General features: G+C 45.3%; 1 protein-coding gene across 4 annotated transcripts in view; it reads right to left on the bottom strand.

Moving 5' to 3' along the window:
- Positions 1 to 22,454, bottom strand: part of ASB10 (ankyrin repeat and SOCS box containing 10) — a 491,601-nt gene that overhangs the window by 376,544 nt on the left and 92,603 nt on the right. For all 4 annotated transcript variants that reach the window (XM_078662805.1, XM_078662808.1, XM_078662807.1 and 1 more), the window contains exon 2: positions 2,425 to 2,692. In XM_078662805.1, the coding sequence (XP_078518931.1) occupies positions 2,425 to 2,692 (268 nt within the window). The remainder of the gene's footprint in view (positions 1 to 2,424; positions 2,693 to 22,454) is intronic.

The following is a 22,454-nucleotide window of genomic DNA, read 5'->3' as shown; positions in this document are numbered from 1 at the left end:
TCTATTGTCAGCTTGCTGCATAATCTGCAGATTTAAAAACATGTTTCTAGCTTAAAGGTATCAAAAGTTACATGAGCATGCTGCAACTCATATTTTTTTGTGCAGTTGAAGACCCTTTGTAAAGGTTAACGGGTCACCTTTCAGTTGCTTATTGCAATATGTGGGTGTTAAACTTGTACGAATGAGGTGCAACCAAGGCCCAGACAACGATAAAAAATATTTAAAAAATGACAAAATAATGAAGTCATACTATCACAAAATGTTGCCGCATTACCCAGCAAAACTTGCCTCTTCCTGCACAAATTCAGTATATCTGGTTATAGTCATACTCTTTGTCTAATCATATCTACTTGCAATGGGAATGATCATAATTCGGTCAAAAAAAGGGCTACTACAAGCTATGAAATGTGGCATGATATGCACACCGTGACATTAATGACAATTATTTAGACTTACCTCAGAACCAAATACTCCACACCAAAAACCTTCAGAGTATCATAGACTGCAAACTTAACATCACAGCCCAAGTCAACACCATCATTGCCTTATTCTTCCACATACAGAAGATGCAGAGGAAGATGTTTAAATGGCTCTTAGTCAACACCCGCGAAATCATCACCCACACTCTTGCCATCAGCAAACTAGACTACAAGAATACCCTTTAAGCTGGTATCAACACACATCTCATCAGGAGGCTGCAGAACATCCAGAACTTGGCAGCCAGAATCACTCTAAACCTCCCACAACGCTCATACATCTCCCATTGGCTCAAGGAGCTACACTGGCTACCAATACAGTAATGAGCACATTTCAAACTCCTCACCCAAACCTTCAAGGCACACTGGCCCAGCATACCTCAACAATACCACCTACTCTCACAAAAAGACTCCTATTTATACACATCCCACACGTACGGAAAACCAGATCCGGTGGTTGACCCTTCTCCTACAGTGCTCCTAAAGTGTGAAATGAGGTGCCATTACACCTTCAAGCCTCCTCCTCACTTTTTTGAATTCCACAAGAAGATGAAACCTTCCTTTTTGAGTAGGCATATTGGGAACTAGGCTTGGCTAATCTCACACTAGCTCAGCACCAGGATACCCTCCTGGGCGAGAGTGCAATTTACACAAATCAAAATAGCAAGGCATGACATGACCCAAGAGAAGCAAATGTATTTTATGAAGCATTCAGTTCATACTAGTACAAAACCATCTGGATGATTGCTTTTGTTTCCCCTATTATGTGTCTGTTTGCCTCTGTGCCTGCATTCCTAGATAGGATGGTCACAGAGGCATAATGATTCCCTTTTTGCATGGGGTCACTCCCCATGCAAATGTGGGACTGCCCTCTGAATATAGCGCTGGCTATACATGTGTGCCAGGACTATCAGTATTAATGAAGGTATGGCACAAATATCTGTAACCCAGCCACTCTGGGCCTGATTCCGATGTGGGTTGGAAAGCTTCCCGACGGAATCGGTTTGGAAATGGTTTCCGACTCACCCGGATCGGGAGAGTCCGACCTACGGAGTACAATGCATCCGGATGCTTCCAGAAACGATTTGGTTGGACTCCCATTGACTTCAATGGGAGCATATGTTCCTAACCGCATCATAATTGGGCCCTGGGTCGGGAAGACACGTTCCCGATCCGATTTGGAAGGAACAAGGAATCAGGCTCTAGGTGGGAATGCTTTCCTAGCCGCATCAGAATCAGGCCCTTAGTGTAATTTGTCGCAAAAGGTTACCTGGTTGACTGCAATTACCGGTTTAACACTTTTCAGGCATGAAGACTGCTTCTAGTTGTCAACAATACTGCTTTCTTTTTTCCAAATATATTTCTGTTTTTTTAATTATTTTAATCAATGAAAGTACATTGCAAAAATGACATGAAAATAAACAGTTTCAAATTTCACAGTGTGCAAAGAAATTGATGTCGGCCAAATTGCAAGCCCGTCTTCCTAGTGTGAAATGTTAAGGCTTAGGTATGATAACAGATACCTCCCTAAATTTGAACTAATATTACAAACTGCTTGGAATCGTGGTGCTTTTGTTGATGCCTGGCCTACTGGAAATTATAAGGATGACGGCTGAGTATAGGTATCGGCTCTTACTCTCAAATAACTCTCTATATGCACTGTATGCCTGGTTGGAAGATATAATGTAAATTTAGGGCTTGTAGGCTACTTCCAGATTTAGCAAAACTGGGCCTACATTGGCACACATGAACGTACCCATGGCCCATCCAGATTAGAATTCCTGGAACCCGGCCTGCTCCTACACCCTGGAAGAAATCTACCAGTGTGTCAGGGTCATTTTTTTCTTTTCGCTTTACAAAAGCAAACCACCTCTTTGGGAGTTTTCTTTCAAAGTAAAGATCAAGATCACACAAACACATCCACAACCATCCAGTAATGGGCACTCACCTGATTGAATCAGGAATCTTACAGTAGTGCAGTGATGTAAAGCCACTGTCAGACACTGCATTGGGGTTAGCGCCGAAAGAGAGCAAAAGTTTTACACTCTCAGTGCAGCCATTTTCACAGGCTTCTTGAAGGGGTGTCTGTCCACCAGGGGCAAACTCCACATTGGCACCATGCATGAGGAGGTGTTTCAGACAATCTGTATAGCCACGGCTGGCAGTGATGTGTAGAGGGGTCGTCAGTTCCTGCTCATATGTGAGAGACCAGAGTCCTGGAAAGAGAGGAAGGATCATTGAGTGGAGGAAACCCTGTAGGTTGACATTGCCGTGGGAGGAAGAAACATCCAGACACTGGTGAATTAATGGGGATTCCAAGGCTCCAAAATCACTGGTGGCAGGCCAGTGCTGCACTCATGTATATCCAAGCATGTTTCATTCTAGATATGCTTCTACCAAGAAGAAACTCTAAACCCCTCCCAGACATGCAAGTGAGGCCACTCCACCGCGGCCTTCTTCGTGCACCCTTAACTACTACACCCCCCACCAGATAATCAGAGTAGGCGTCTTAGCGAATGTATGACGGTACGACGCGTACCGTCACAACGCGTGCTTTAACAATGCGTCCCTTACAACGCTAGTCGTTTCCACGACTTGCGTTGGGGGCGTGGATTGAGAATAGTATAATTTACTATTCTAACACCAGTCCCCGTGGACACTAGGGAAGGTGTTGGAATAGTAATTATACTATTCTTAATCCTCTAGCGCCCTCCAGCGCAAGTCGTGGTTACGACTTGCGTTGTAATGGACACGTTGTTAAAGCCTTGCGGAGTAAAATCCGCGTGGTAAAGGATGTTTCCCGTCTTAGCTGATGACGAACGGCTGCAGTTTATTTGAAAGTATGAAACATAAACATCACATTTTCTATGTTCATCCGCGCACTTTATGATTTCAACACTGCATCATAAAAAATGATCAAATTCTGATGTCTTGTTCTTTATAATCCTTCCAGCACTTCCAGCACAGCCCTCTGTGTGACGGCACCCTCTCCTTTGGTGTCTAGCTCTTGCAGTATCCAGGCTACCCTCATTACTGGTAATTTTAGTGGGTGGACATCAGGCCCAATCCAGGATGCAAGTGCCATGACCGCCTGTTGCTGACCCCAAGCTGGCCATTCGCCTGCTCCCCCAGTGTCCCTGCCGAAAGGCATCCCAAGGACACAGTTTTCGCGGCTCATGAACCTAGGTTAGTGTGTTTTCTTGTCGATCTATTTTGTGCTGTTCCACTTGTCCTTTCCCCAACTTGAAGCTGCAACACCTGCTCTTTGGTGTGGGTGGGTGGGCCAACATCTGGTGGTCAATATATGGCCTTCTTGTCCTTGAACCTTACTTAATCCCCTTGTGCCAGCACCAAGCTGCTTAGTTTGACTAGTGGGTCCAAACCCCACCAACCAATTGCATGCCCCCTTCTTCCAGGGTGCCAGGCTCTTTTCCTGGGTATTTTGTGTTGATCTGTGAGGCCCCTCCCTCGGGAGATGTTCTTAGGGGCATCCCAAGGATCAGGTTTCGCCTTCCCGGCCCGTGCCGTAACCCCTCCCAGATGTGCGAGTGACCCCTCTCTGCTAGCGCCTTCTTCAGGTACCCTTATCTACCCCCTACTGAGTACCCCCTACTGACCTAATCGACACTGCGTCACCTGACATCGCCTTCCTCACTGAAACATGGATGAATGCATCTTCTGCCCCCGACATCGCCATAGCCATACCGGACACTTACAAGATCATTCGAAAAGACCGCACCGATCAAACTGGAGGAGGCATCGCCATCGTCCATAGAAACACCATCAAAATTACAACCAGCTCTGACGACAATCTTGCAACCGCCGAACACCTCCACTTTCAGATCCACACCGACCCCAGGACCACCCTCAGAGGAACCCTCATCTACAGGCCCCCAGGCACCCGATCTCAATTCAGCGACGACATCACTGACTTCGTCAGCCCGCACGCCCTCGCCTCCGAGAACTACATTCTTCTAGGAGACCTCAACTACCACCTTGACAACATTCTCGACAACAACACCACCACCCTCCTGGACAACCTGTCCAATCTCGGACTCAAACAACTTGTTGACACCCCCACTCACACAGCCGGACACACGCTCGACCCTATCTTCACCTCCAGCAAGCACATCTCCTTCGATCACACTACAGCTCTCCACTGGACGGATCACAGCTGTGTTCACTTCAGCTACAAAACAACCCTGACCCACAACCGTCCACAACCCATTCCCCGAAGAAAATGGAACAAAATCACCACCGACAAACTCCTCGCATCACTCAGCCAAAACACTCCCACCCTAACAACGGACCCAGACCAAGCGGCCACAAACCTCAGGCAATGGATTACCCACAGTGCGGACGAACTAGCACCCCTGAAAAAACACCAGTTGAAATCATTCAGCAAAAGGGCTCCCTGGTTCAATGATGACCTTAAAAAATCCAAGAAGACATGCCGCACCCTGGAGAAGATTTGGAGAAAAGAACCAACCTCAGACAACATGGCCTCCCTCAAGACAGCCACCCGCAAACACCACCAACTGATTCGATCCGCCAAGAAATCAGCACTTAAGGACCGTCTCGACAACAATTCTCATAACAGCAAGGAACTCTTCAATATCGTCAAAGAATTCACCAACCCTCCCGCAGCATCCAACGACATCACTAACTCCCAAGACCTCTGTGATGCGCTATCCTCCTCCTTCTACAACAAAATTGCCGACATCCACAACAGCTTCAAGAATATTCCCAATGACCAACTCACCCCACCCCCTTCTGATCCCACCCCTCCAACTAACTACCTCAACTCCTGGAACCCAATCACCATTGAAGATACCATTCGCCTCATGAACTCAATCCACTCTGGCTCACCTTCTGACCCCTGTCCCCACTACATCTTCAACAAAGCTGACTCCATCATCGCTCCCCAACTCCGCGATGTCATCAACTGCTCCTTCAACTCCGCCACCTTTCCAGAAATATGGAAACACGCCGAACTCAGCGCCCTTCTGAAAAAACCAACTGCAGACCCATCAGAACTGAAAAACTACCGACCCATTTCCCTCCTCCCTTTCCCGGCCAAAGTCATCGAGAAAGCCGTCAACAGCCAACTCGCAGCCTTCCTTGAATCCAACAACTCCCTGGATCCCTCACAGAACGGCTTTCGAGCCAAACACAGCACCGAAACCGCCCTCATTGCGGCGACCGACGACATCCGAGCACTCCTGGACAACGGTGAAACAGTGGCCCTCATTCTACTGGACCTCTCCGCCGCCTTCGACACTGTCTGTCACAACACCCTCATACAACGCCTCAACAACATCGGCATACAAGGAAAAGCCTTGGACTGGATCATCTTGTTCCTAGCCGGGAGAACCCAGAGAGTCCGACTCCCCCCTTTCTACTCAGAGCCCACCGAAGTCATCTGCGGCGTACCTCAAGGCTCCTCACTCAGTCCCACCCTCTTCAACGTCTACATGAGTCCCCTCGCCTCCATCGCACGTCAACACAACCTCAACATCATCTCCTACGCCGACGACACCCAGCTAATCCTTTCCCTCACCAAAGACCCCAACACCGCCAAAAACAACCTTCACGAAGGGATGAAAGAAGTAGCCGAATGGATGAAACAGAGCCGCTTAAAACTCAACTCAGACAAAACGGAGGTGCTCATCCTTGGATCCTCCCCCTCAGCTTGGGACGACTCCTGGTGGCCTTCCGCTTTGGGATCAGCGCCCACACCCACAGACCATGCACGTAACCTTGGCTTCATTCTAGACTCCTCTCTCTCAATGTCCAGACAAGTCAACGCCGTATCGTCCTCCTGCTTCAACGTCCTTCGCATTCTCAAAAAGATCTTCCGCTGGATCCCCCTCGAAACAAGAAAGACTGTCACCCATGCACTGGTCACGAGTCGACTGGACTATGGCAACACACTCTACGCCGGAATTACAACAAAATTGCAGAAAAAGCTCCAGCGCATCCAAAACGCATCAGCGAGACTCATATTAGACATCCCGCGCCAAGAGCACATCACCGGTCACTTAAAAAACCTCCACTGGCTTCCCGTCAACAAAAGAATTACTTTCCGCCTTCTTACCCACGCACACAAGGCCCTTTATAATGTAGGACCCGAATGCCTCAACACCCGACTGTCCTTCTACTATCCCACCCGCCAACTAAGATCATCCAATCAAGCCCTCGCCGCAGTCCCGCGCATCCGAAAAACCACCATGGGTGGCAGATCCTTCTCCTTCCTGGCTGCCAAGACCTGGAACTCACTCCCCACCCACCTCCGCCTTACTCAGAATCACATCTCCTTCAGAAAAGAACTGAAAACTTGGCTATTCGATAAACAGTGAACCCCTCCCTCTAGCGCCTTGAGACCCTCTGGGTGAGTAGTGCGCTTTATAAATGCCTGAACTTGAACTTGAACTTGAACTTAATTAGAGTCAAGTTTTAGCTGCTGCATAACGGCTGCAGTTTATTTGAAAGCATGAAACATAAATATCACATTTTCCATGGTCATTTGTACACTCCATGACTTAAACTCTGCATCACATCTATAAAATTATCCCACTCTGATGCATTATTAATAATAATAATAATAATAATTGTGAGAAGTTGGCCTGGCCATTTGTTATAGTGGGCACCTTGCACCAGCCCAAACAATCCTTATTGATGATAGGTTTAAAGACAACCTTTATTGAAAGCTATCCTAGTGGTAGCTATGGAGAGCAGCCTTCAGGCTAAGTCTTGGAGGAGTGTAAAGCAACTTGGTTTACCAGATTATAACATCTTGAATGTCTAAATGAAAGGAGAACCACACAAGGTATATATAAAATATATGTATTTATTACTAAATACTCTCTAGTAATCTCTTTGCAAGGTACACAATTTAAACACAATAGAACTTCAGTAAATAGCACAATATACAATGGGCCCCAGGGGGGGACCAAACCATATATTAAGAAAGTGGTATAAGAACCACAACTTGACTATACACAGTGCCTAGAGCACGTAGAATCGCTGGAACTCCACGGAACCACCCAAGGTAGTGACACAGGGGACCCACGGGGGACGCGTGCAGTGTGGGAACACAGACGCGAGCGCTGTTAGCTTCAATGGGGAAAGTCGCGGTTGTAATTTTAAAGTTAAAGGACACTTAGGAAAGGACTTTGAGCAAACCCCTTTAGACTTAAGGGGTTCTAGGGCCAACACCCACGGGAGCACTGGAGTACTCGGTTTACCTCACCCAGTGAAGCCAGGTGCATAGGTGTCAAATGGTGTTGGGAATCGTTCTAGATTTCAATGGCGATCTGCTACAAAGTGCTGCTGCCGTGAAGAAGGAAAGTGGCCAGTGTGATCCAAGCCTGGATCCTCCAAATAGAGATGTTTTGGTTTTTGTGCGTCTCCTTTGGTAATAAACTCTGGTGATGTCCATAGTTCCTCCCTACCTCGAGACCTTGGGTCCCGACCCCTACGCACAATTGCAGCAAGGAAAGGTAAATCCTTGCTGCAATTGTGCGTAGGGGTCGGGACCCAAGGTCTCGAGGTAGGGAGGTTCATTTTTTGACACGGAAAGGACAAACGTGTCACCCCTGCAGCACGCTAGATAAAAAGTTTAAATAGAGTAAAAACACAGTTGAAAGTGTAAAGCAAATCAGAAGGGAGTGCATCTCTATATTTCAATAAATAGATGTCCATAGTTCCCCCATACCTACTTTTTGAGCTGGTTCTTTTATTACCTTCAACCAGGGAGTATTCTGGTCCTTCACACAATCTCTGTATATTGAGAGTTCTTGGGTGGACCAGAGTCTGATCCAATATAGCAGTGGTTTGATTAGAGTGGTTAAGTGTATTGGGTTTAAGACTAGGTCTAATCTCAATGGTATAATAGGGGAACTTGGGGGGAGTTTAAAATGAGCCCTAATAAACTTGTTTTCAATATAGGTCAAGGTCTCTGTTTTGGTATAGCCCCATATCTCTGCTCCATATATGGCAGATGTTACAGCTGAGGCTCTGTATACAGTAATAACAGGAGACACTGCTCCTCCTGAGGCAGCCCTATATTTTCTCCCTATTGCAGAAGCTTTCTGATGCAGAGTGGCTTTACGTTTTTCCAACTGGGCGACCCATGTTTGGTTATCACTTAACTTGGCACCCAAATAATCCAAATGTGAAACTTTTTCAGGGGCACCCTCTCTATTGCCACATTCCCTCTATATGTTCTGTGGGACTTTAAAGTCATACATTTGGATTTAGCTGGATTCAGTTCTAAACCTCTTTCCTCAAAAAAGGTAACAAAGGCATTCAGTCTGGGGGCGGAGCTTGCTGCAGCACAAGATGGCCACGTAGAGTCAGAGCTCCGCGAGCCTTCAGCGCCACGCTCCAAATATCCTGGCAATCACCTATCTATGCTTTGCAAATTAGCCCGACAATAACGCTGTAGGGAGAGAGCTTCCGATTGCTGCCCTCCCAGTGTGAACCAACCTCCTGGAATGGCTGGAGGCAACTGTGGGGTCTGATTGCGGTGGCAAAAGGTGGAGATGGCCACGCACACATCGGGCCACTTCCCGCTGTGTCAGAGGCTGAGGTCCGGCTCAGCCATTCGTATTTTGCTGGTTGGACTTACCTGAGCCTACCCTGAGCGGTTGTCCTTCTGAAGTACCCACCTCCAGCCGCCGGTATGCTCCCCCTGTGGCTGAAGTAACCCCCTGATGACTTGCGGCATCCCTGATTGGCTCCGGGTCTTATATTTTTTGATCTGTTGCTTGTTTAGGTTTCAGTAAATCTGATCTTTTCAAATATTTTGCTCTTTCCCAGCCTGATTCGATTTGGTTTTTTTTAATGTATCCTCTTTTTTCGAATCTTTTTGCTGTATGCGTACTGGATTTCATCCATTCCACAGGTTCAGAGCATATGCGTCTCAACCTTAAAAATTCTCCATATGGGATATTTTGGAACAAACTTTGTTGTTGAAAACTTTCCGCATGCAGAGTGGCATTTGTGACCGTTGTCTTTCTATGGAGAGTTGTATGAATTTCATTTTCGGAAATATAGATTTCAGTGTCCAGGAAAGTCACTCGTGTTTTGCTTAGATCATAGGTGAATTTGAAATTAGCTGGTGTTTCATTCAAAATTTTAAAATACTCTTTAAAATCATTTTCAGAGCCATCCCAGATTATTAGCAAATCGTCTATAAAGCGCAACCATAGCACTATTTTGTTTAGGAATTTATCATTGTCTGATTGCCATGCACAAGTTTGTTCCCACCACCCCATGGTGAGGCAGGCGAAACTAGGACTAAAAGAAAAGCCCATTGCGGTTCCCTTTCTTTGGAGAAAAATATCCTCCCCAAACATGAACACGTTTTGTTTCAGGCAAAGGTCTATCATTTCTTCCAGCATTTTGTTATGTTGAGTGAAGTGAATGTTGCGTTCTTTAAGGAAAAAATTGCATGCTGCAACCCCAATTTCATGATCTATATTGGTGTATAAGGACACCACGTCCATCGTTATTAGTGTGTAAGATGTATTCCATGGGATACCGTTTAGTTGTCTCAACATATCGCTTGTGTCCTTGATATAAGAACATAATTTCGAGACAAAAGGTAACAGAAAAAAATCAATATAATTTGCCATCGGTTCTAGTAGGGATCCAATTGCTGATACTATCGGACGCCCTGGTGGTCTTGTGCGATTTTTGTGGATTTTTGGCAAAAAATACATTGTTGACATGGTTGGATGTTTTACTGTCAAATATTTCCATTCATCATGGTCTATTCGCTCCAGTTTATTCCATTTTTGTAGTTTCTCATCAACTATGTTCTTCATATGAGCAATAGGATTTGTTTGTAGTCTTTCATAATAGGATGAATCATTAAGTTGTTCATATGCCATATTGATATAATCTTGTTTGTCCCAAATAATTATATTTAAACCTTTGTCCGCTATTTTGATTTCTATCTGATCATCGTGGGTCAGTGTTGCAAGGAAGCCATATGTGTAAGGATATATATATATATATATATTACCTACTGGCGGTCGCCAGTAGGTATATATAGTTAGGATTTTTTCTCTATGGGTTTTTTGAAAATTCTATGTCTAATAACTTTGGCGTTTGTGGACGGAATTGGCTGAAATTTTCAGGAAAATGGCACATTTTGTTTCTGAGCAGCCTTTGAAAATTTGGGGGGGGTTCGTCAAGGGGGGGCCGAGAAAAAAGGGGGGTCCCAAAACGCGTTTTTCCCATGTTAATTTCCATAGGGCGGTTGGCCTCACTTTTAGACCGAACGGCTGAATGGATTTGCACGAAACTTGGCAAAATTGTAGGGACTGGTAGCCCGATGTGCCTTTTGTAGGTCTCAATATATGTGCTCCAGTGGATTTTGAGAAATTAACGTTTAAAAAAAGATATATATCTGTAAGCGCGGACCGGGCAGCGGCCTAGGACGCGTACTTTTCGCGCAACGGAGCTTTGTGAAGCGAAGCTGATTGGTTCTCCGGCGTCTGTCAACATTCCAAACAGTCCGTAGTGGCCGCAAACAGTCCGTAGTGGCCGCCATCTTGTCTCTCGGTAGGATCGAGAGACAAGAGGAGGCCAAAGCGAAGGGGTAAATGACCATAAGGGGGAATAGTAGATCCTCGCTGACCCCCTAGGTTTGATGTGGAGGTTTTAAAAGGGCCCCGCGGGGCAAAAAAAAAAAATTATAATAATAATCTTACGGCTGAATGGATTTGCACGAAACTTGGCAAAATTGTAGGGACTGGTAGCCCGATGTGCCTTTGCTAGGTCTCAATATATGTGCTTCAGTGGATTTTGAGAAATTAACGTTCAAAAAAAGATATATATCTGTAACAGCGCACCGCTTCGCGTACTTTTCGCGTTACGGAGCTTTGCGAAGCGAAGCTGATTGGCTCTCCGGTGTCTGTAAACATTCCAAACAGTCCGTAGCGGCCGCCATCTTGTCTCTCGGTAGGATCGAGAGACAAGAGGAGGCCAAAGCGAAGGGGCAAATGACCATAAGGGGGCATAGTAGATCCTCGCTGATCCCCTAGGTTTGATGTGGAGGTTTTAAAAGGGCCCCGCGGGGCAAAAAAAATAAATAATAATAATAATCGAACGGCTGAATGGATTTGCACGAAACTTGGTAAAATATTAGGGACTGGTAGCCCGATGTGCCTTTGCTAGGTCTCAATATATGTGCTTCAGTGCATTTTGAGAAATTAACGTTCAAAAACAAGATATATATCTGTAACAGCGCTCCGCTTCGCGGAGATAAAATTATATCTGTATTACCTAGCTGTTGCTAACACCAGTTAGCGACGGCTAGTAGGAGATAGCGACCATCTTGGGCCCCACTTTGCATGTGAGTGATATTTATCACTAATGACATGCAAAGTGGGCATGCCAAGATGTTAGCGACTGGAAACAGTCGCTAACATCGCTATCTCCTATTATCAACTTTTGGAAATATTCGAGATAAGCGCGAATATCTCCAAAAAGTAACAGCTGCCCTGAGCAGTTCTTAGCCATGTTATCCTATGGGAGGTGGATAACATGGCTAAGAGGATTAGCTCGGTAATGCATGAATATCGCTGAGTTTTCAGCGATATTAATGCATTGCGGTCGGTTTTTATCGTATTTGCGATAAACTTTGATAATAGCAAGGTTTATCTGCGATAATTTCTGACGGTAAAAAAATCTTTGCAATGCATCGTTAGGGATAAATATCGCTTAACTTTGGTAATATGCCCCAACGTCTGTTAACGTTCGATTCGAAGGAAATCAGGAAGTGTTGAAAAACATTGTCTGCGCCATCTTGTCTTTTTTCAAATGCCACACTTTTGTCGTGCACGGCAGCCATTTTAGATGCCTTGACCAGACCCACTCTGTGCACGCTGTCGATCCTTAGCATGGCTCCCCACCCTCGCAAGCATCTCCCCCAGGCAGTGGTCACCCCCGCTCTCTGTCTTATGCATGGGTAATAAACCTCCCCCCATCTGCGCTGCTCTTTCCTGAGAATCACACCCTGTGCCCGCCCGACACCTCCCTTTCGCCCTATTCACTACTGCACCCTCTGACACTCCTTTTCCTCTGTGTCCGATTGTCCAGGCTGGTCCTAGGGTATCAGCTAGCCCTGCAGATGTAGTTTATGGCCACAGCTGTAAAGATTCACCCCTCTTCAAAGGAGTTATAGTAGATCAAGGCCCACACTCGATGAGATCCGTCACAGCAGAAGCGTTGCTATTATCTGAAAACCATCCTGTATTGTGATTGGGGAGGGGACCGAGCGTGAAGCGGAAGATTCCAGGGATGACTCTTTGTACATCAAAGTTTTTACAATTATGTGTCACATTAAAAATATATAGCACTCCGACAAAGTAGTAAGATTATAAAACTTTAATAATTTATAAATATATACAAGAAAACAAAAATAGTAATAACATATAAACATTTTTAGGGAAAAACAACGAAGTAGCGGTCGGCTGTGCGAATAGTCCCAACGCAGCACAACGTCCAGATTTCCGGCGTGGGGCGGGTCATCAGTAGCAAACTGTTGTGCGAATAGTTCCAAGGCAGCAGAACGCGCTGAAATCTAGATGACACGAAAGTGATGTCTAGTAAGTTGCCACCCAGCAAATAACGGCGTGGGGCGTCGCGGGGGGTGGGTCTTCAGTAGCAAACTGTTGTGCGAATAGTTCCAAGGCAGCAGAACGATGGCACCAAGGTGATGTCCAGTAAGTTGCCGCACTGGTTTTGGTATCCTACAATGCTGCTCCGAATAACGGCGTGGGGCGCCCCGGGGGAGGCGGCGTGAACGGGCCTCTCCAGGTGGAGTGTCATCTGTTGTAGTGGGGCGCCCCTTTACCGTTTCAGTTGCCATTCCGTCCGTTTTTGGTCCACTGTGTCAAAAGCCGCAATTCAGCTGAGTTGCGCCCACTCTTGCGGTGCAGCGATAGGCGGCTGTCACAGGACTCTCAAAATGGCGGCAGGCTCTTTCCTTTTTGGGCCTGGTCCACTGAAATGGCCCTGGGACACCTTGGAAATCGGACGCTTGTCTGCTAGGTCTTGGACCCCATTCTCGAAAGCGTCCCCTCCGCCTTGAGAATTCATCAAAAGTTTTGGGGGCCCCGACTCCTGCAGGCTTCTGGTGGGGAGCGGCTGCCATGATTGCTCGCGGAATGACTACGACGGAGCTACGAGATGGTGGTGCTCTCATGCTGACGCCAGCTTCAGTCTGAAACATCCAGAAACAAGGTGGGGCTTTCATCGTTTGGAAAAAAAAAAAGTTTTCATCCAATGAAAAGTGTTGTTTTTAGGTCATATGATCAAGCCTTCCATCATTAGGAAACCAAAAGTAAAATGAACCAATGAAAAGTTTTATAAACAAGTCACATGACCTGTTATGCGGCATAGGGTATAAAATGCGGAGAAAATACGTTGGCACGTGAGGCGGCGTCAGTAGCGGACCGATGTGCGAATAGGCCGAAGGCAGCACAACGCGCCAAGATCCGGATGGCACCGAGGTGGTGTCCAGCAAGTTGCAGCACTGGTGTGGCCATCCTACAATGTTGAAAGTCGGCGTGGGGCGCCCCGTTGGCCTGTGAGTTTGCGTCAGTAGCGGACCGATGTGCGAATAGGCCGAAGGCAGCACAACGCGCCAAGATCCGGATGGCACCGAGGTGGTGTCTAGTAAGTTGCCGCACTGGTGTGGCCATCCTACAATGCTGAAAGTCGGCGTGGGGCGCCCTGTTGGCCTGTGAGATGGTGTCAGTAGCGGACTGATCTGCGAATGGGGCCAAAGGCAGCGCAACAATATTTTCTGACGAGAAGACACCACAAGGCGCTGAGATGCCAAGATCCGGATGGCACCGAGGTGATGTCTAAGTTGCGGACTGATGTGCGAATGGGGCCAAAGGTAGCGTAACAATATTTTCTGTATGGAAGATACCACTAGGCGTTGAGATGCCAAGATTCGGATGGCACCGAGGTGATGTCTAGCAAGTTGGTGTGGTCATCCTACAATGCTGAAACTCGGCGTGGGGCGCCCCATTAGCCTGTGAGATGGCGTCAGTAGCGGACCGATGTGCGAATAGGCCGAAGGCAGCACAACGCGCCAAGATCCGGATGTCACAGTGGTGGTTTCATAGTTGAGAGGCACTTCATCTGCAGTGGGGCGCCGAGATCCGGATGGCACCGAGGTGATGTCTAGCAAGTTGCTGTACTGGTGTGGTCATCCTACAATGCTGAAAGTCGGCGTGGGGCGCCCCATTAGCCTGTGAGATGGCGTCAGTAGCGGACTGATGTGCGAATGGGGCCAAAGGCAGCACAACGCGCCAAGATCCGGATGGCACCGAGGTGGTGTCCAGCAACTTGCCGCACTGGTGTGGCCATCCTACAATGCTGCGCCGAAAGTCGGCGTGGGGCGCCCCGTTGGCCTGTGAGTTCGCGTCAGTCAGTGGGGGCTGTTTGAGGATCTGACTGCATTGGAAAGCAATGTGATGCTGTGCGTCGCCCCCAAGATGGAGGTTCCTCGGCTGCAGTGGGGCGCCCCTTGGTGTTTCACTCGCTATGCAGCTGAGTTGCGTGCGCACTTGTGGCGAATAGGCCGAAGGCAGCACAACGCGCCGAGATCTGGATGGCACCGAGGTGGTGTCCAGCAATTTGCCGCACTGGTGTGGCCATCCTACAATGCTGCGCCGAAAGTCGGCGTGGGGTGCCCCGTTGGCCTGTGAGGTGGCGTCAGTAGCGGACCGATGTGTGAATAGGCCGGAACCAGCACAAGGCGCCAAGATCCGGATGGCACCGAGGTGGTGTCATAGTTGAGAGTTCTGAGCAGCGCTTGTAACACTGTCTGAAGCTTATTTGCACCTGCTGCAGCTTCACTATTGCCCTGGTGTGGCCTAAGATCGCCCATGACATAGGCGGCCACCTCCCGGGGTCCGGCGGAACTTTTTTCCTTTTCCTTTCTGCATCTTGTCCCAAATTCGTTTGACCTGAAGACACGACCAGGTCCCTGAATGTGTGCAGGGGGACGCTATTGATTGAATCAAAATGGCGGCTTCACACAAAGCTGACTCAAGCGTTTTCTGGTGGTTTCATAGTTGAGAGGCACTTCATCTGCAGTGGGGCGCCGAGATCCGGATGGCACCGAGGTGATGTCTAGCAAGTTGCTGTACTTGTGTGGTCATCCTACAATGCTGAAACTCGGCGTGGGTCGCCCCATTAGCCTGTGAGATAGCTGTTCTTTGGATTTGGGCCTGGTCCACTAAAATGGCCCTGGGACACCTAAGAACTCGAACGCTCGATTTTTTTTTCCTTTCCTGTACATGCAAAAAAAGGTAAATGCCCGGTATGTTACACGCTTCATCTGCCACGATGAACTCTCCAGAGGAAACGAAAAAATATATAGTTGTGGTAACTATACCATGCATCGTCATATGGAGAGGTGGCACCAATTAATTATAGTGCTGCATAAAAGAGAGATTTGGAGGAGAACCCCTGACCTGCTAGTACATTCATCAAAGAAGTGGCACTGAGAGCTTCAGAGGCAAGGGAAACGGTCCCAAATATTTAGAAGAACTTTGGAAAGATTAAAATGACATGTTTAGATTGTGGTAAATTAATTTCATGTGGGCAGATGAGTGTTACTCTAATAAATACAGCATATGAACATCATCATAGTCGATGGTTGGTAGAGACATTTTGACTATATCCTGGACCTGCCCGTCCTCGCCCAAAATGGCGCCGGAATAAATGGGACTCGTAACTCCTTGTTGTGTACTGGTTGCAGAACCTTGAAATCACGAGATACGTATGCAGTTTTGAAGCACATGGCGGGCGGGGACGAGAATTGATTGAATATTTCGACATCCCTATTGATATTAAGTTCTGATGTGTTATTGATTACTGTACTGTTGAAAGTTCGAATTAACGTCACCCATGGTACTTGCCCGCAAATGTATATCTAGATAATTTTATTGTAACTGGCCCTGTCGTATTTTAATTATAAAATGTACGTCCACCGATTCCGTAACTGTTAGACACCTTAGTTCTTGCAACCTAATGGCCCGCCCGTTACGTTCCTCTACAGTGTAAATGTCTACTCATCACATACGATTACAGTTTGCTCCGTGGCCGGCCCACGTGGTTATAGGCTCGTATTTGTATAATGAAATTTTCACAATAAAGGTTTTTAAAAGAAAACATGGTAGTAGTATATACATTGGTAAAGTTTGTAATAATAGTCACTGTTTTAGAATCATTAAAAGGCAAGTGAAATAAAGCAGACCAATTACATGAAGGGTAAAAGGTATAATACGAAGGAACGCAGTAAAGATAAATGGTCAAGGGCTGTTGTGTTTTCTATTCCTGCAACATAAAGTGATCGATAAGAATCTCATATTCAGGCGTATCGGCGACTAAGACAGCAGGTCGACCCTCTTTTGCTCAACGGCTCCATCATGGGACGAAGAAACGCTCTTTTTCTCGAAAAAAGAATATATTTTACTTGCAGGACAGTTGTAAAATTTCCGGGAAAGTACATTAGCCTGGAACATTATAACATATATTTAAGAAAAAATAATGTTCGGAAGTAATGAAAAGCGTAATTTTTAGGTCATATGAGCAAGCCTTTCATCATTACAATAAGAAAAGTAAAATGAACCAATGAAAAGTTTTATTAACAAGTCACATGACTTGTTATGCTTACGTTACGCGCTGCGCGCCCCGGATGACTTCCGGATGCGCTAACGCGGCGCGTCATATGACGCATTACGCGACAACGCAGGTCCAGAATATAGTCAAAATGTCTCCACCAACCAGCGGTCGGAACACAACCCCTTTCAGCAGGCTAAATAGTTCTGTTAAATGAGAACAGAAGGGACAGGCAACAAGAACCATCAGTGAAAGAGGGGAGGGCTAGTTCTTCTCTACCGGGTTACATTGGGGCGCTACCGGAACTGATCGAATTGGTAGTCTACAGTGTTTCTGGATGTTTCAGACTGAAGCTGGGGTTAGCATGAGAGCAGCATCATTTCGTAGCTCCGTCGTGGCCATTCCGCAACCAATCATGGCAGCCGCTCTTTATCGTTATTTTGGGCGGGGTGGGTGGCGGAGCCGAGCTGTTTTGCAGCCATCATTGTGTGGAGTTCAGTTCATCTCACTAGTTTTGTATTTGTCATGAGGGGTTGTTCCTAATGTTTCTATTTTAGCGAGGTCAAAAAGAGATCCCATTAGTGGCCTACTGATTTTGCTCGATTCCTTTTCTTTTTTTTTACACGATTTTTCGTTATCTGCAAAGACTAAACAGAGTATTGCGACTCTGTGTTTGTTTGTAAATAGAGAATGAACCAAAGAGAACTAATTCTAAAACAGTAAATACTTGGATAACAATCAATCAAATGGAGAGAGAAGCAGGCACGACGGATTACAACGGGGGCAAAGGCCTGCGTTAACTACCTTTCACTATCTGCAAAGAGAGAGTACTCCTAATAGAAATGAGGGGGGGGGGGCACCATTCAAAGCAGATCAGTGTGCATAAACACGAAAATGTTTTCACTTACCACGTACTTGACATTCGACAGCTTATGATATTTGCTATTAAAAAACCATTGAAATTCACTGAAAAAACCATAGGTTATAGACCATATATAGTTAGGAATTAGCATTTACAAAACCTTGAAAATTCACTGAAAAAACCATAGGTTATAGACCATATATAGTTAGGAATTAGCATTTAAAAAACCTTATTTTACTCACACAAAACCATTGAAATTACATATATAGTTAGTTGCACTAACTATATATCGCGCACCTGCAATCCACTGCTGATGATGTCACATATTACATCATTCATGACATGGTCAGTGACATCACTGATGACATCACTGATGACATCTCAAATGACATCACTGATGACATCACTGATGACAACATCCAGTGACTGTATGTTTCTGTAAAGTTAAAATGTGTCTTACATATTGAAGAATGAGTGGAAGTATAAGTGTCTGGACAAAGGATTTAGTAGGTGCATGACTGAATGCATGAGTGAGTGATTAAATGTGTCTCACTGAGTGCATGGGTTAGTGACTAAAGTGTCTTAATTTGTGCATCATTATGTCTGTTGTTCTGTAAACTGCTGCATGTTTTGATCAGTAGCTATATAATTAACTATATGGGTTACTGATTGATTGTCCAAGTATTTGTATGGGAGACTGAGTGTGTGTGTGGCTGGCTGGGAGGTGTGTGACTCTGTGCAGATCAATGTGTACTTGTATCAATGATTGTATAACAAGGTAAGTATGTGTTAGTATATGTTTGAAAATGTAAGGTGCTCTATGTTTAACTGTATAGACAAGAAAATGGAAGTGTCATTGATTCTTTACAGGACTGACTAGGTGTGTGAGTAACTCCATGGATGAGTGGCAGACTGTGAGTGTCTGTATAGGTGTATGAGTGCATATGATAGTGTTGTAAAGATGAGTGATTGTATGTATGAATGATAGTATGGGTGAATGAGTGAAGGTGTGTGTAGACGTAGGAATCAGTGAGTGCGTATGTAGTAACTAGTATTGGTGTGTCAATGGTTTCAAAAATTATATTCTGTATTTAACACTGGGTGAAACAGAGGTTATATTAAAATGTGAGGAGATGCATTGTATTGTCACATGAATGATATCATCAGTGATGTGGTCATTGATGTCAAATGAGATGTCATCAGTGATGTCATCAGTGATGTCATTTGAGATGTCATCAGTGATGTCATCAGTGATGTCACTGACCATGTCATGAATGATGTAATATGTGACATCATCAGCAGTGGATTGCAGGTGCGCGATATATAGTTAGTGCAACTAACTATATATGTAATTTCAATGGTTTTGTGTGAGTAAAATAAGGTTTTTTAAATGCTAATTCCTAACTATATATGGTCTATAACCTATGGTTTTTTCAGTGAATATATATATATATATATATATATATATATATATATAGATATAGATATAGATATAGATATATATAGATGTAGATATATATTGCATAGAGTATGGTTAGTTGCAACCATTTTACCAGTGGCCAAAAGATAAAGTTTGAGGTGTGACCAAGGTCTGCAATAATGCCAGTAGGGTGGGGGAGAACAGGGCCTAAGGTGGGCATAGGGGGAATGAAGCATGCAAATGGTGTGGACTGTGAGCTGTGGTGTTATTTTAAGAGGTTATGCCCTCCAAAGTTAGCCCCTAGACATTACAAGGGGAATAGATGTGGCAATATTGTGTTATGCTATATGTTAATAGCTATCTCTCAAGCGCATCCTGGAGTAAGTCTTCTCTGCTTGCTATCACTATCTTTGGCAAGTCAAGTGTACCAAGGAAGTATTTTGAATTGGATGAAATAGAATCTTAACCCTCACAACCTCTTCATACTTTTAGTCTCTTTTCAGACAGCTGACCTGCCTCTTGATTTACTAATGGCATTGTCATCAGAGAAGGTGGAGGGCTTGAATGTTTCGGATTTCATGTTTGAAAATGGTCTAATAAATGCCACTTGATGAAGTGATATAATTAGAGCTGAAACACTACCACGTGTTACAAAATGTACCGTTTTTAAAGTCTGTGACTGTATCATATTTTTACATGCTTCATGAACGATGTCTTTAAACATTATGTTTTAATTTAATAATCTTTCACTCAACACAATGCAGCAAGGTAACCTGCTGCACTGGTTTGTGTGAAAGAGAGAGGGACAAAATGTTCTCTCATTGTGCTGACGCACTTCAGGTAGCCTAGTGCCAACGCAGGCACTCTTTCACCATGGTACAGGGGTGCCTGCATTACTGGCAGGATTGTTTTTGTACAGGAATGGATTACCTTCCTGCACAAAAGAATCCTCAGAGGCGTTTTCCTTTTCCTTCAGAATGCAGCACAAATAGAAAGAGGAAGTAATGACAAGAAAGATATTTCTACTTGTTCGGGCAGACTCATGGAGGCACACCATTTGACACAAAACGAAGTTTAGATTATTTTATTTGATCAAAAATATGATCATTTACATCGTAAAAAAACCCAATTCATAAGCATAAAAGACAGTTAAAATTTACATTGCGATACATCATAAAAGATTATATGTCAAAAACAAGCTATCATAGCGTCTAGCAGTATTAACATTTTGCATTGAGTCCAGCTCTTGCAGGGTAAGTTGGAGTGAAATTATTTCCATGTCCCTGAGTAAATTTGTTAATAAAATTCATAGTTCTATTCCTTGAGATCAAATTGGTGTACATTTTCATATAAAATTCTCAGAAGCATGTTTAATCATTTTTTACCTCTTCCACCAGGCAAAGAGCAGAAATCTCGAGATTGCAAATACTAGCCACCTTATGACATCTGACCTACGAAAACATAAAGCTTCACTAGAGCGTGTGAAAGATAATAGAGGCTGGTTTAGGCTTTAATGTTTTGGTTCATCTGAGAGCCTGAGCCTCTGGGGAGAACATTCTGGTGGGTGCCGTCACCTGATTGGCTGCAGTTTGGGCTATACAAAATGACTATGATAGTCATGAGTGTGGAAGTCTTTTCTCTTGTAGCTTAGGGCTACTTTACTTCCTGGTTGTTTATTACCAAGGTTTTTTGGTTATTATGTGCATATTATTGTTTTTTGTATGTACCGCGGGACTCCCACTCCGACGACGGAGAATGATTCAGGCATGTGAATCTATGAAAGACACCCCAAAACTGGAGAATTTGTGTTCTGTAATAACCAGGGGCAGACTTTATTCTTCAACTGGTTCTGTGATTCTTTTTGATTTTCCTGCAGCGAGGGGACATTAGTAAGAATTGCCATATAAGGGCAACACTCGGGGGGAAGATGAAGAGTCGCCTTCTCATCTCGATCAATCAGTCCGTTTTCGTGGAGCGTTTCAGGGGATGCTTGTTGGTTGCAGCCTGCCATGTTCCCAGTAGAAGTTGCATATGAGGAACTAGGCCTGGTTATGATAGGGGGCAAGCTTACATTCCCCAGGTGTCTAGTACACGAGGGCCCTGGGTGCCTATGTGATACTACACTGGTGACACTTCTAGAGGGACCATCGTTCGCAGTACAAGTTAATGGATCGACCTCTATTGCTGAGGACCCCTCACCAGAGTTTGTGCCCACCCGGTGGTCTGCTCCCCATCCATCACTTTCCTTTTAGCCCCTGCTCCTGATGATATATCTGCAACCAAAGTATAAATTGATTCCATAGTTGATCAAATCTAGCTAGGATAGGTAAAAAGGTTTTGGCAATGGTTTCTTCTATACAAGATGTTAGTGCTACAATGATTTGCGGGGATAGTTCCTCAGGTTGGGGAGGCAAAATTGTATCAGAGCCGTTTATAGGGGGTGATCATTGTAGTGTTTCAGCGGGGCTTCTGGGGTTAGGTCCTGGATCTTTTTTCTGGATCTTGTCTGTGTGCACAGTGGAGTCTCCAGATGTTTTACCAATTTTTTTCCTTTTTGCTGCGGTTTCGCGCACTGGTGATGCTAGGGGTGATAAACAATAATGCTGAGCAGGAGGTGAAACAGGTGGACTTCTGGTAGGTACATGATAAGTTTGACCAGTGTCACTTGTTTGGGCAGTTTGTACATCAGCCACAACAATTGGGTCAGTAATAGTACAACCGGGCCCCCTCCTACCGACAGACGACGTTCCGCAACCTGGATCTCCTTATCAATGGCCTTTGCAGCCCGAAGGAGAAAACAATCAAGTGTGGAGTTTGTCAGGGCTTTTGGTGTGACCGCCTTCCCCCCCCCCCCCCATAGATTTCAATTTTTACGCCATTTCAATGTAAATAATTTACATGAATAAAGCGGCTTACTTGAGCAGGAGGAGCAGGAAAAGTTTGTTCTTGACACCCCGTGTTGGACGACCAGTAGTACAAGCGGCAGATTTCCAAAACCAGGATCCAAGGGACCAGGCCCGGCCCAGCTTCCTCCTGA

The sequence above is a fragment of the Lissotriton helveticus genome, chromosome 10 (genome assembly GCF_964261635.1).
Source record: "Lissotriton helveticus chromosome 10, aLisHel1.1, whole genome shotgun sequence".
Taxonomy (NCBI): domain Eukaryota; kingdom Metazoa; phylum Chordata; class Amphibia; order Caudata; family Salamandridae; genus Lissotriton; species Lissotriton helveticus.
Note: the sequence above shows the minus strand (reverse complement) of the source record. Positions and strands in the feature narration are given on the sequence as shown.